The sequence below is a fragment of the Brachyistius frenatus genome, unplaced genomic scaffold (assembly GCF_029030835.1).
Source record: "Brachyistius frenatus isolate BFR_SWC_R1_liver_20210118 unplaced genomic scaffold, ASM2903083v1 Contig_278, whole genome shotgun sequence".
NCBI lineage: Eukaryota > Metazoa > Chordata > Actinopteri > Embiotocidae > Brachyistius > Brachyistius frenatus.
The window spans coordinates 319,708-334,099 of NW_027210877.1; the positions used below are offsets into that span (position 1 = coordinate 319,708).

At 45.5% G+C, this 14,392-nt stretch overlaps 1 protein-coding gene across 2 annotated transcripts; it reads left to right on the forward strand.

Moving 5' to 3' along the window:
• Positions 1-4,636: 4,636 nt before the first annotated feature.
• Positions 4,637-14,392, forward strand: ctdsp2 (CTD (carboxy-terminal domain, RNA polymerase II, polypeptide A) small phosphatase 2). Of its 2 annotated transcripts, none has more exons than XM_069721910.1 (7): positions 4,637-5,400; positions 8,015-8,178; positions 10,750-10,848; positions 11,068-11,124; positions 11,701-11,793; positions 12,303-12,488; positions 12,572-14,392. In XM_069721910.1, the coding sequence occupies exons 1-7, from the start codon at positions 5,340-5,342 to the stop codon at positions 12,695-12,697; spliced, it is 786 nt and encodes a 261-aa protein (XP_069578011.1). In that variant the 5' UTR covers positions 4,637-5,339; the 3' UTR covers positions 12,698-14,392. The 2 variants fall into 2 exon arrangements, with proteins under 2 accessions (XP_069578011.1, XP_069578010.1); XM_069721909.1 differs by having other exon boundaries at positions 4,640-5,400; positions 10,747-10,848.

The window sequence follows — 14,392 nt, forward strand, 5'->3', positions numbered from 1 at the left end:
AGAGGCCACTCAGGGGCAGGCCTGCGAGGTGGGACGGGAGGGGAGGAGGAGGAGAAGGGAGGAAGAGGTGGGAGGAAGAGGGGGGCTCTTCCAGCAAATCACATGACCGAAGACCCTTCCAGTCCTGGTGCTGCACGAGGCTCAGATGCTGAGAACATATTTCAATATTTCAACTGCTAGTTTGTTGTCCTGGATGCAGCTAATAATGAAGTTGTGGACTCCTCTATGTGTGTGTGTGTGTGTGTGTGTGTGTGTGTGTGTGTGTGTGTGTGTGTGTGTGTGTGTGTGTGTGTGTGTGTGTGTGTGGGTGAGTGTGTGTGTGTGTGTGTGTGCGTGCGTGTGTGTGTGTGTGTGTGTGTGAGTGTGTGTGTGTGTGTGTGTGTTGTGTGTGTTGTGTTGTGTTGTGTTGTGTTGTGTGTGTGTGTGTTTGTGTGTGTGTTCATGAGAGTTATGTGCTTTTTATGGATACCATTAATGTCAATATATTACATTTTTATATTGAATTTTGTCACATTTTAACCCTTAGAGGCTCATTTTCCTTCACTTTTTTGATTTACGATGAACTAAATCAAGCTTTTACTTTCTATTTTAACAAACAACAACAATATCCGAAGTGTTTATTTACTAATATGTGTCACTAAGGGGTTAAGTTTGCATTAGATATCCCTGATAAGTTTATTACAACAGTCTTTTATTACTGGGCTCACCAGAACTTATTCATTTAATGGGATGCAATTGTAAAAAAAAAATCATTAAATAATCACATTTGTTTTCATTTTGTTTTCATATGATGATGTAACGATAGACTTGTGATTTATTTATGATTTCTACATGCTTTTGCATCCGTTCTGTTGACTTAAGGAAGATGGATGTTGTTTTTAAGGAGTCACTGATGTTGGAAGTCACGTGTTTTTTTTTTCAGGGTACAGCTGCAGGACCCCTCGGCCCTCCGCCCCTCCGCCCCTCGGCCCTTCACCCCGGGACCCCTCCGCCCCTCGGCCCTCCACCCCTCCGCCCCTCCACCCCTCGGCCCTTCACTCCGGGACCCCTCCGCCCCTCGGCCCTTCACTCCGGGACCCCTCCGCCCCTCGCCCCTCCGCCCCTTGGCCCTTCACCCCGGGACCCCTCCGCCCCTCCACCCCGGGGCCCCTCTGCCCCTCTGCCCCTCTGCCCCTCCGCCCCTCCATCCCTCGGCCCTTCACCCCGGGACCCCTCTGCCCCTCGGCCCTTCACCCCGGGACCCCTCCGCCCCTCGGCCCTTCACCCCGGGACCCCTCCGCCCCGGGACCCCTCGGCCCTTCACTCCGGGACCCCTCCGCCCCTCGGCCCTCCGCCCCGGGACCCCTCTGCCCCTCCGCCCCTCGGCCCTTCACTCCGGGACCCCTCCGCCCCTCGGCCCTCCGCCCCGGGGCCCCTCGGCCCTTCACCCCGGGGCCCCTCTGCCCCTCCGCCCCTCCACCCCTCGGCCCTTCACCCCGGGACCCCTCCGCCCCGGGACCCCTCCGCCCCTCGGCCCTTCACTCCGGGACCCCTCCGCCCCTCGGCCCTTCACCCCGGGGCCCCTCTGCCCCTCCGCCCCTCCACCCCTCGGCCCTTCACCCCGGGACCCCTCCGCCCCGGGACCCCTCTGCCCCTCGGCCCTCAACCCCAAGGCCTCCTTCACACCAGCTGACTCCTCTGAGGAGAAGAAGAAGAAGAAGAAGAAGAAGAAGAAGAAGAAGAAGAAGAAGAAGAAGAAGAAGAAGAAGAAGAAGAGGAGAAGAAGAAGGAGAAGGAGAAGAAGGAGGAGAAGAAGAAGAAGGAGAAGAAGGAGGAGAAGAAGAAGAAGAAGAAGAAGAAGAAGAAGAAGAAGAAGAAGAAGAAGAAGAAGAAGAAAAGAAGAAGAAGAAGAAGAAGGAGAAGGAAGAAGAAGAAGAAGGAGAAGGAGAAAAGAAGAAGAAGAAGGACAAGAAGGAGAATGAGAAGAAGGAGAAGACGGAGAAGGAGAAGAAGGAGGAGGAGAAGAAGAAGAAGAAGAAGAAGAAGAAGAAGAAGAAGAAGAAGAAGAAGAAGAAGAAGAAGAAGAAGAAGAAGAAGAAGAAGGAGAAGGAGAAAAGAAGAAGAAGAAGAAGAAGGAGAAGAAGGAGAAGAAGAAGAAGGAGAAGAAGGAGAAGAAGTCACCAGGAAGCAGGCAGAGATAATGAATTTCCACTTGATTTAGTAAACAGTGGCTTTAAAGCCGCATGACATTTTCCAGCTGTGCACTCTGTACTTATTCTGTATATATTTTTACACTGATCTGTCAGTGCTGCCTTAAAATGTCCGACACCAGGAATGCAAACAGCGGAGCCTTCCTTGTTTATGTCTTGCATTGTGGCCACTGCGGCCACTGGCTGAGCTCGCCGTGTATTTGGTTCCACATGTGTTTGGAGCTGTGCAGCCATTCCTTTATTAATTTATTTTTATTGCTTATTTCTGAGTCTGAGTTGTACCTATGGGAGTTATGTGTGCTTAAATATAGAAAATATCTGCTTAATTTCACACCATATTTTCCTCCTGTGCGCTGCAGGGAGAGGATCACTTTCATTTTAACTTGCAGAGGATGAGGAGGCGCTGCAGAACCTCAAAGCTGTAAATATAAATATGTGGAGACCCGACGGTTGACCACGTTCTCTTACATCATGTCAGATCTACTTCTGTTTGTTTGAACAAGATAAAACAAATGAGCTTTAGTTCAAGAAACTACTCGGGTAGTGGTGGAAGAAGTATTCTGATCCTGTACTTGAGTAAAAGTACCAATACTGAAAAGCAAAAATACTTAATTACAAGTAAAAGTCCTGCATTAAAAATCCTAATTAAGTAAAAGTACAGAAGTTTGAGCTGTAAAATGTAGTTAAAGTATTAAAAGTCCTGGTTTGGTCCCTCTGACTGGTATATTATTAAATGTGACATCATTAGATTATTAATAGTACAGCATCAGTGTCAGCAGCATGTTGGTGTTGTAGCTGCTGCAGGTGGAGCTGCTCAACTACTTTAAATCCACGGAGACAGCAGATAAATGTGAGCGGTCGTCACCATTACTGACAGGAAAAAATAAATGTGTTTTAGACTTTTTTTCTCATTTTTGTTTTTTCTTTTTTTTAGTTATTGGAACATTTGAACATTTATAGAAATTAAACCATGTGAGAAGTTCAGAGTTGACATCTAAAGTGTGACCCCGACTACACATTGACTTATGTTAAGACTTAAAAATGTGTTGTACTTTAAAAGCTTGTTATATCATCCAGTGTGTCAAATCTTCATCTAAAAAGTAAGTAAAGCTGTCAGATGAAGGTAGTGGAGTCTGAAATGTAGTATAAAGTAGCACCAAATGGAAACACTCAAGTAAAGCACATCAAAATTGTACTTAAGCACTTGTACTTGAGTACATGTACTGAGTTCTTTTCCCCCACTGTACTCAGTGAAGTTCAGTGAAACTTATTCCAATTAAAAACAACAGGAACCACAACTTCTTATGTATTTTTTTTTTCAAATAATAACAGGATTTACATGCAAATAATCCCCAGTTTTAAGAAACATTATACTTGTCCTCATTTTGATATGATGCAACCATCATGTAACGTTTTTACAACCAGCAGTCAGTCTCGTGTTGAAGTACAGTAACTGCAGCGCAGCCTGTGTTGCACAAGTGTTTGGTGATAGTCGTAACACAGTGCCCCCCCCCCCCCCCCCCCGGCAATGTTCAGGCAAAAAAAACAAGCCACAGTTTCGTTTTACTGTCGTGTCCATAAAGTAAAAGTGAAATGAGAGTAAATGAAAGGAGGCTGGGTTCACTCTGCCCTCTGTTACCCCTCAGACATGAAGCTCTGCCATGTCGTCCCTCCAACAACCAGCCTCCTCTCATATGGACATGTTCAGAGACTGTGGGGGTCCATCAGAGGAAGGAAAACTGGCAAGCTCTTCCTCTTATTAAAGATACAGTATACCTATTTACAGTTTTAAGGAAAACAGTCTAATTATAGATTAAGTGGTGAGAATACATAAATATACAGTATATATGATGCAACCATCATAACAACCAAGTGTGTTATAAACAACTATCTATGCTAAAGCTAGCTCTCCAATAATACTCTGTATGTTTGGTGTTTATGACTTCATATCCTTCAATAAGCCTGTTCATAAGCTGTCTGGTTGCCCTTCTTAACAGAGGTTATAATATCAAGATCATACTTTTAAAAACCGCGAATTTAAGGATTGCAAAGTGAAAAGTAAATTTTTAAAAAATGGTCATTTCACAGCAAGAATACAAGTAGTAAATGTTAAGCAAAATATAAGTATCCTATTTTTTTTTCAGTGGTGGGGTGTATTTTTTGGTATTATAATTGTTAATAATTACAACACTCTCCACTCCCTGTGGTGCTTGTTTTTCTCATTTGAATAATTAAAAAAAGAGGCTACACGTGACCAACAAAAAAATAAGCATTTGTTGGAAACTAAAATTGAACCAATAACGTCTTAACATACCATTTAACAAAAAAGATATGAAATACGCAGGCTATCTTCGTGTACTTCTTAGCCGAGCTTCATCTATTTACACTTGTTTATTTATTTTCTAATAATTTACAAACAACGTGATCTCATTTCTACGAGCAGCGCTGGAATGTGTTCGGTGCGGCGCGTGCAGGACGGGGAGGAATGCCTTGGTCACGCCCCTCCTCCCGCCCCGGCGTCCAATCAGAGGGCAACGACGGTTTCGAGGCGCCCGCGGAGTCCCAACCGGAGAACAACAAAAGCCCGGATGACAACAAAACTCACATTTTACAGCAAACTTCGAACTGGAATCTAATTCTACGCGTTAAATTTCGCGTAACCGATCGATTCTGCGTGTTTTTCGTCGCTCTTTAGGGCTTTTCGGGCGATGTTGTTTATCTGTAGTAAGGGGGGGCTTGAAACCGGCCTCCCTTGCCCCATTTCCTCGGTTGTTTTCCTTCTCTCGCCTGGATTCTCCATGTTGTTGGTGCTCAACTGAGGACTTCGCAGCGACGGGAGAGAGCAGCTCTCCGGCGGCAGCAGTCCGAGGAGCGGGAACACCGACAACAACGAGCCGCACCGTCTCAAATAGCTCGCTAAAAACATATCCAAGTGCCTTGCCCCCTCCCGGGCGGACCTCCGGGAGAAAGAAGAAGAAACGGCGGGGAATAAAGAACAGGAAGGAGATCAATCCGTGTCTCAGCCCGGATGGTGAAGCGGGTGAAGTTACTCGGTGAATATTAGTCATCTTCTCCAGAAAACCCAATGAGGGATGCCCGTCGGTGCTCCGGGACAGGATTTGAGGATTTTGAGGGCTCCGTGATTGTCAGATGGAAAGTTCTGTTATCACCCAAGTGCAGAAAGAAGACGTTCAAGTGTCACCGAAAACAGGTGAGAGCTCCTCGGCGGGTCGGCGGTGGACAGTTCGTCTGAATTATTGATCGGTGCGTCCTGACAGCTGACAGTTGAGCGCGCGCTCTCAGGCGCATTGCCTTTTTGTCTTTTTGTCTTTTTTTTTTACATCCACAGCAGATCTGTGATATTTACAGCAAATCACTGCAGAAATACACAACAACGGAGTCATAAACAATCGTAATCTTCTTTTTTTTCTCAAGATATTTGACCCCAAACCTGTAAGGTTCGGTGTTTTTTCTTCAGTAACATCACTCTTAATTTGAAAATACAAGACAGAAGGTGTGTGGTGTCTCCCTGCTTCAGATCTCCTGGATGTGGATATGCGCTCAGGTAGAAGTTCACGGTCTCCATTACGCGCTGTGATCCAGAGCTCAGCTATTGTTGATCCTGTTGTTGTGTGTTGCTGCTCTTCCTGTGCAGATCTGTCTTTACATGTGTTGTTGTGATGATCACTGCTGCTGATCACCTCCACGACCGGAGCTCGATTCATGTCTCAGGTTGCAGCTTGTTTGGCACCAGCCCGTCTCCGACTACAGGTCCGGAGCAGCTCTGGCTGTTTATCACCACATGCACAACGACCACACGGAACCGAGCTGGACTGGGTTGTGTGTGTGTGTGTGTGTGTGTGTGTGTGTGTGTGTGTGTGTGTGTGTGTGTGTGTGTGTGTGTGTGTGTGTGTGTGTGTGTGGATTATAAAACTGCTGCTGTGGTGTTTTTTTGCCCACATTTTTGTATTGGAGGATGGTGATTTTTTTTTTTTTTTTACAGATTAGTGCGCGTCACCGCACTGCTGCACGTTTTACTGTCTTTTATTAGACAGATTCGTGTTGCATCGGGGCTGGATATTACCGGGGGCTGGATATTACCGGGGGCTGGATATTACCGGCTGCTCAGTGCAGGACAGTGTGATTGTTTCACCGGAGACCGGACAGAAATAGGTGCCGCGGTATTGACAGCGGAATGCACAAACACGCCCCTCTGCGCACCGCCCATTGTACATCTCGTTGTTTGCACACTTTTCTTCGGGCTCTTGTTCATCTGTTCAAACCTCCTGGTTCTTCTTGTCTGTGCATCACACACACGGCTGTGCTTGTTTTTGTTGTCTCCGTTCCTGGAGAATAATTCCGTGTCTGTGTGCATGTTTTGTGTTTAAGTGATGGATTGATCTGTGAAAGTGATCTTCTGTCTGTCCTCGTGCACGCAGGGCGGATCTAATGCATCTGTTATGTCATACACGGCCAACAAATCAATACTGGCTCTCTAATACTATATGTTGTACTGGACAGAACCCATGGTGTCCAACCAAAACCTGGATCCAGTGTTCTTTTGTCTCGGAGTTGTGTAACATGCTGGTTTGTCCTTGCGAACAAAAATGATGTAAATCTGTGAGCCACTTTCCACAGTTCCTGTTCCTGGAGGAGGGAGAGCTTCTAATGTAGAAATAGTTCCTGTTCCTGGAGGAGGGAGAGCTTCTAATGTAGAAATAGTTCCTGTTCCTGGAGGAGGGAGAGCTTCTAATGTAGAAATAGTTCCTGTTCCTGGAGGAGGGAGAGCTTCTAATGTAGAAATAGTTCCTGTTCCTGGAGGAGGGAGAGCTTCTAATGTAGAAATAGTTCCTGTTCCTGGAGGAGGGAGAGCTTCTAATGTAGAAATAGTTCCTGTTCCTGGAAGAGGGAGAGCTTCTAATGTAGAAATAGTTCCTGTTCCTGGAGGAGGGAGAGCTTCTAATGTAGAAATAGTTCCTGTTCCTGGAGGAGGGAGAGCTTCTAATGTAGAAATAGTTCCTGTTCCTGGAGGAGGGAGAGCTTCTAATGTAGAAATAGTTCCTGTTCCTGGAGGAGGGAGAGCTTCTAATGTAGAAATAGTTCCTGTTCCTGGAGGAGGGAGAGCTTCTAATGTAGAAATAGTTCCTGTTCCTGGAGGAGGGAGAGCTTCTGATGTAGAAATAGTTCCTGTTCCTGGAGGAGAGAGAGCTTCTAATGTAGAAATTCAGTTAGCAAATCCCCACATGAAGGGGGGGGGGGAACCAAAAAGACCTGCTGAGGTGTGATAGCCCGGCCCGGCTTCAGGCTGCCCATGTCTCCAAACCCTCTGAAAAGGTCTCTGGAGTTTATAAATTGGTTGGAATGTTTTCTGTGTTTTCTGGTTGAAAAGCTGAAGCTGTGTTTTCCCGCCCTGTGATTATATAACATGCAGCAGAGCATTAAAACAGCTTCATGCTGCTGGACAGACAGACGCTTCAGGACAGAACCACCAACGGCATCTCTCTACGCTACGCTCAGTTTACTCTGTGGTGTTTTTTGAAATATTTCCCCAAGATTTGTTTTGGTGTTAAAAGAAGATGTAACACAAATGCTACCCCCCCCCCCCTTACACAGACACACACAGACACACACAGACACACACAGACACACTTTAACATTTTCATGTCGCCTACGCGATTTTCAGTTCTCTTCAATGACTGTGTGTCTTTGTGTGTGTGTGTGTGTGTGTGTGTGTGTGTGTGTGTGTGTGTGTGTGTGTGTGTGTGTGTGTGTGTGTGTGTGTGTGTGTGTGTGTGTGTGTGTGTGTGTGTGTGTGTGCTGACCAGGCCAGGTGAGCCGGACTGCCCTGAAACAGCCTCGGAGTTGTAACATCTTCAAAGCGCTCTTCTGCTGCCTCCAAGCTCAGGATGGCCCCAAACCACCACCACCATCACCGCCTCCTTCCCAGCAGGCCTTACTGGAGTCACAGGAAAATGGGACGGTTGTCAAGGTAACGCTATTTCAGTGATATTTCACACAGCTGAAAAAAAACAATTGGAGAAACCTCAGCAGTGTTTATTATTTTATTTTGTTTTGTTTATTTAAGATTTTTACTTCCTCGTCGCACAGACACACACACACACACACACACACACACACACACACACACACACACACACAGACACACACACACACACACACACACACACACACACACACACACACACACACACACACAGACACACACACACACACACACACACACACACACACACACACACACACACACACACACACACACACACACACACACACACACACACACACACACACACACACACACACCACACACACACACACACACACACACACACACACACACACCACACACAGACACACACAGACACACAGACACACACACACACACACACACCACACACACACACACACACACACACACACACACACACACACACACACACACACACACACACACACACACCACACACAGACACACACACACACACCACACACACACACACACACACACACACACACACACACACACACACACCACACACACCACACACAGACACACACACACACACACACACCACACACACACACACACACACACACACACACACACACACACACACACACACACACACACACACACACACACACACAGACACACACACACACACACACACACACACACACACAGACACACACACACACACACACACACACACACACACACACACACACACACACACACACACACACACACACACACACACACACACACACACACACACACACACACACACACACACACACACACACACACACACACACACACACACACACACACACACACACACACACACACACACACACACACACACACACACACACACACACACACACACACACACACACACACACACACACACACACACACACACACACACACACACACACACACACACACACACACACACACACACACACACACACACACACACACACACACACACACACACACACACACACACACACACACACACACACACACACACACACACACACACACACACACACACACACACACACACACACACACACACACACACACACACACACACACACACACACACACACACACACACACACACACACACACACACACACACACACACACACACACACACACACACACACACACACACACACACACACACACACACACACACACACACACACACACACCACACACACACACACACACACCACACACAGACACACAGCTTGTCATAAAGGAGGTGTTTGTGTAGTTTTTCCATCTGTAGGAATAAACTCAGCATGCGTCTGTAAAAATGTGCTTCTTATTGTCTTTGTTTTATAACTGCGCACTAAAAGCAGCAGAAAAACTCACCGTGACGTCTGCAGATCTGGAATCAGTTTGATGTTCACGCTTGGTCCCCGCGAGGAAGATAAGAGTGTCAGAGTCGACTGCCAGTCCGAGAGGCAGGACAGCGAGTAGAGGTGGAAACCAAAAGAAAGAAATGAAATGAAAGGTCGGAGCAGGCTGCTGACTGCTGTCGGCCTGATTAGGGCTTCGGCGCCGCGGTATGGGACGTCTTAATGAGATGCCATGTTTGCTCACGTTGAGGCGTGTCCTCTGGCATCAGGAGCAAACAGGAAGCAGCGTGTGAAAGGACCTGACAGCCTCCCACCAAAATAAAACCACATGAAACATGAAACATTAGGTTAGTTGTTGTTGCACATTGGATAGCATTTCCCTCAATCCTAGTTCGCCTTCCTTAATGGATGAGCAATTTCTGTTATGTAATATATTAATAATGTATTCATCTTCCCATAAAAAGACCCCAAAATGAAACATTAACAAAACTGCAAATGAGATTATATCACAGTGGCTGTTTTCCCCCTGCAGGTGAATTCCTGTTTAGTTTGACAAAGCCCACAATCAAAAAAACTTAAATATGCAAATCCCAAAACATACACAGCATTGAGGCTGTTAAGAGTAAATAATTAAAGTCACACATGCCTCCCCTAAAACTGAGGCGAATTTTCCCCTGGAGGTGAAATCAATTCGATGTCGGGACTGATTGTGTTCCTTAAGGCTCGAGCACAACTGCATGTGAAGTAGGTTTACATTAGTGGGAGTTTTAAAAGTAAAATGTTGTCCCATACTTGCCTGAAATCGGATTTTTTTTTTTTTTAGCCTTTGTCGTATTTTTCCTTTCATGATGTGCCAAATATTTTTCAACGGCTTCGGACTACAGATGGGCCAGTTTAGCAACCGGACTCTTCTTCTACATAGAATGCAGTTTGGTATGTTTTGCTCATATAAGCATGTGCTGCCTCAAAAACAGTATCTTTTTCTGTATATGTGCGCCGATAACAAGCTGGATGGTCCCTCCCCTCCTTCGCCTGCAGAATGTGGCACATCCATGATTTCCAAAAAGAAGAACAGAACAGTTTTCCACTTTGCCTCAGTGCACCTTAGATTTTTGATGTCTTTTAATAAAGTGTGTGTGTGTGCCCTCAGCAGTGTGAAGCCAGCCTGCTGCCGGAGGTGGAGGCCGACGACCAGGGGAAGATCTGCGTGGTCATAGACCTGGACGAGACCTTGGTGCACAGTTCGTTCAAGGTATACCAACGCTGTGATTCACTCCTTCACATCATGTCGCCTCATTTTAAACATGTTCACGTGAACACTAATCTGTGTTTCTGCACCGGAGCACCCGGTGAATTCTCTTCTGTTTGTGTGTGTGATTGACGGCGGCGCCGAGGAGCTGTTATGTAACGTCATGTGAACGTACACAATGTGGTTCATGATGACGAGCATCTCCCTGTTTTCTCCCTTCAGCCGATCAGTAATGCAGACTTCATCGTACCTGTGGAGATAGAGGGGACCACACACCAGGTAAACTGCTCTCTGTGTGTGTTGGGGGAGATGGGGGGTGGTGGGGGTGGAGGGGGTCTATGCAGTGGTTGCTGAGCTGAAAAAAGGGATGGGTCCTGTAGCAGTTTTTTTTTTTTCAAAGACGGGTGTGTGGAGCCCTCTGCTGGCCAGATGTTAAACAAGGAATAACACAAGTGGAAGTGGTGCATCAGCAAGAAAAAATGAGTCACTTCAGCTCTAATGTCTTTAATAAGTGATAGGACGGTGCATATATATATATATATATATGCACTTCTGGCATCCTGTGATAGGCTGTGTGTTGGACTCCCCGTTGGACACGTGGAAATGTCATTAAGTCAGAAATGTGATTCTCCAGGACCCCGTGTGCTGCTGAAGGAATCCTCTGTGGGGCCTCTGCCTGGTTCAAGTAATCCAGGATAGGCTGGTTAACACTGGCACGGCCTATTCTTGATTACTTGTTTCAGGAACCGGCCGTGAGCAGCTAACGGACGGAAGTTTTAACGGTGTAAAATGTAAAATAAAAAAATAAGTGTGGTTCCGAAGCCGTTCGCTGAGCCGACTGCTGTGTTTCCGCAGGTGTACGTGCTGAAGAGGCCGTTCGTGGACGAGTTCCTGCAGAGAATGGGCGAGTTGTTTGAATGTGTGCTGTTCACAGCCAGTCTCGCTAAGGTACTTCACAACCTCACAAATAGATCTCCGTGTTTTATTCAGCACCGAGTGTCTCTCGTTTGATGACAGATGTGTTCCTGGCTGATCTATCAGATGTTGTTCTGCTTTCTCTCGCCTCTTAGTTCCCCCCCCCTTTTCCGTGATAGCAGCTGATTAACACGCTGTCAGTCACCTCAGTAGATGCCCTGCTCATGTTTCATTAAATCTGCAGATAGTCGGCCTCTTGTGTTCAGTTTAGTTACTCTGAATTGGACATTTAAGCTCAATTTAAACACACTTGCTCTTCCATAGGGATGAGATAGTATTTACATAAATAAAAACCCCAAGTTTGACTTAACTCTGATTTACTAGCACTCAATCCTGACTTTACAACACAAACCTGAATTTGGGATTGTAAATGTGTAAACATTTTACTGCTAGAAATATATCCAGCTTTTTGTAGAAAACGGCTTCCTTTTGTGGCCGATCCCTGCCACCCCCCCTCACCGTGCTCCCTGATCCCCCGTCAGTACGCCGACCCCGTGACCGACCTGCTGGATCAGTGCGGCGTCTTCCGGGCCCGCTTGTTCCGGGAGTCGTGCGTCTTCCACCAGGGCTGCTACGTCAAAGATTTGAGCCGACTGGGCCGAGACCTCCACAAGACCCTCATCCTGGACAACTCTCCTGCCTCCTACATCTTCCACCCCAACAATGCTGTGAGTTTTTTACCTGATACTGTGTGTATTTTTTATAAAGATTGAAGTGTGGAGTGCCAACTGTGTGTGTTTGTGTCGCTCAGGTTCCCGTGGTGTCGTGGTTTGACGACGTGGACGACGCCGAGCTGCTCAACCTGCTGCCTGTGTTTGAGGAGCTCAGTCAGGCCGACAACGTTTACACCCGGCTGGACGAGCTCCGCGGACATTAGCCCCGCCCCCTCCCCTCCGATGGACCTGCTCAGCTCCCCGTCAGAGCTCCCAGCTTCAAGACGTCTTCAGCTCCAACAGAACCGAGAGTAAATATTCCAGCTCAGACTGCCTTTTTATCTCAGCCTCCGCACAAAAAACCTTTGTTTAAAAAAATAAATAAAAAGTTGTATTAGGTTGTTTTTGGCTCAACAAACTAGAGACGGCAGCTCAGTGCTGACAACGTCCACGACCACTAACCAAAGCAGTCCCATTGCAATCACTCCAGTTAGTATGAATATTGACGTGGTTCTTTTGCCAAAGCAGAAGCCTGCCTGCCCTGACTTGACTTTTGGACATTGTTTTTTTTTTTTTTTTTTTCTCATTATTGTGCCTTTATGGAACAACAACAACAAAAAAACATCAGCTCTTTATTTAAAAAAAAAATTCCACCAGATTTTATACATTTTACCGATTTCTTTTTCTCTGTTGTTTTATAAGGAAATCTATTTTTTAAACGGTGAACATGGCTCCTCTATGCAACCCAGTTCTGTACTAACATGGACAGAACACCTGCAGCCACACAAAGGATTCATTCAGATGTAAACATTTACTGTAGCCTTATTTACCTGTAAATGAGCAGCAAAAACAAAAAGTGTATTTTACTTCTTTGTACTATAAACACAATTTCTACAAAACACGCAATATAAATGATTGGTGGTCAGATTGATATTTGATATTATCGGTTGGGTGAAACAGGGTGACATTATTGTCTCATGGTCCGTTGAGAACAGACACACTGGAATATGTTGGCACATAGGACGACCATAAAACGCCACAGTTTTCAGTCAAGGGTTTTGATAATAGTTCATGTGTTACTATGTTTTCATTCTTTTATTTTTCTATATGACAAACAACTTGCACTTGTTTTATATTGACAGTGCTGAAAGTAAAAAAAAAAACTGTGCCTTTTGAAATTCGGACAGAGAATGGTGTTCTGCCTGAACAGAGATTTGTAGGCCTACACACACTCTGATGTGTCATGCTGAGCGTGAGAAAACACTGTCAAGAGCAAGTGTAATGCCGGTGGCTGTGGTACTTGCAGTGCAACACTTGAAAATATCAAATTCAATTTTTTAATTTTTTTAATTTTATTTTTTTAACATGTGTGCGTGTTTTTTTTTTTTCTATATTTATTGGCCAAAACCTTGTAATTGTCCGGTTCGTCTTAATGCTCAACATTTTTGTATTGTAATCCCGTTGCCTACTTTGAGGCTGGCCTTGTGTTTACCTGTTTGATCTGTGCCTAACACATTTTGCTGTCAAAGTTCGTGGATAACTCAAAGACTTGCGCAGTCAAATCAAATCAAACCATCAGATTTAAATCTGAGATTCAATCACACAAGAAATCATCTTTTATTCTTTTTTTCATTTGGATTTCAGTACGACAGATATTTTGGGGGCTTATGTTTCCTTGGTAGGATGGTTTTTGTATGATGTTACATGTCTGATGCAATTGTTGCCTGCATGTTAATTAGTAAAATGACAATGAAAATGTACCAGTTGTGATGACCAAAAGTATGTGTTGAAAGTCACAATTTGTCTTTGTGTATCAAAATAAATCAAAAACTCATTTTGTCAACTGATCTGACCAAAACTCTGAAAGACAAGGTGCTACCAATTTTTATTCAAAATAAAATGTTGTTATATTTTCCTGA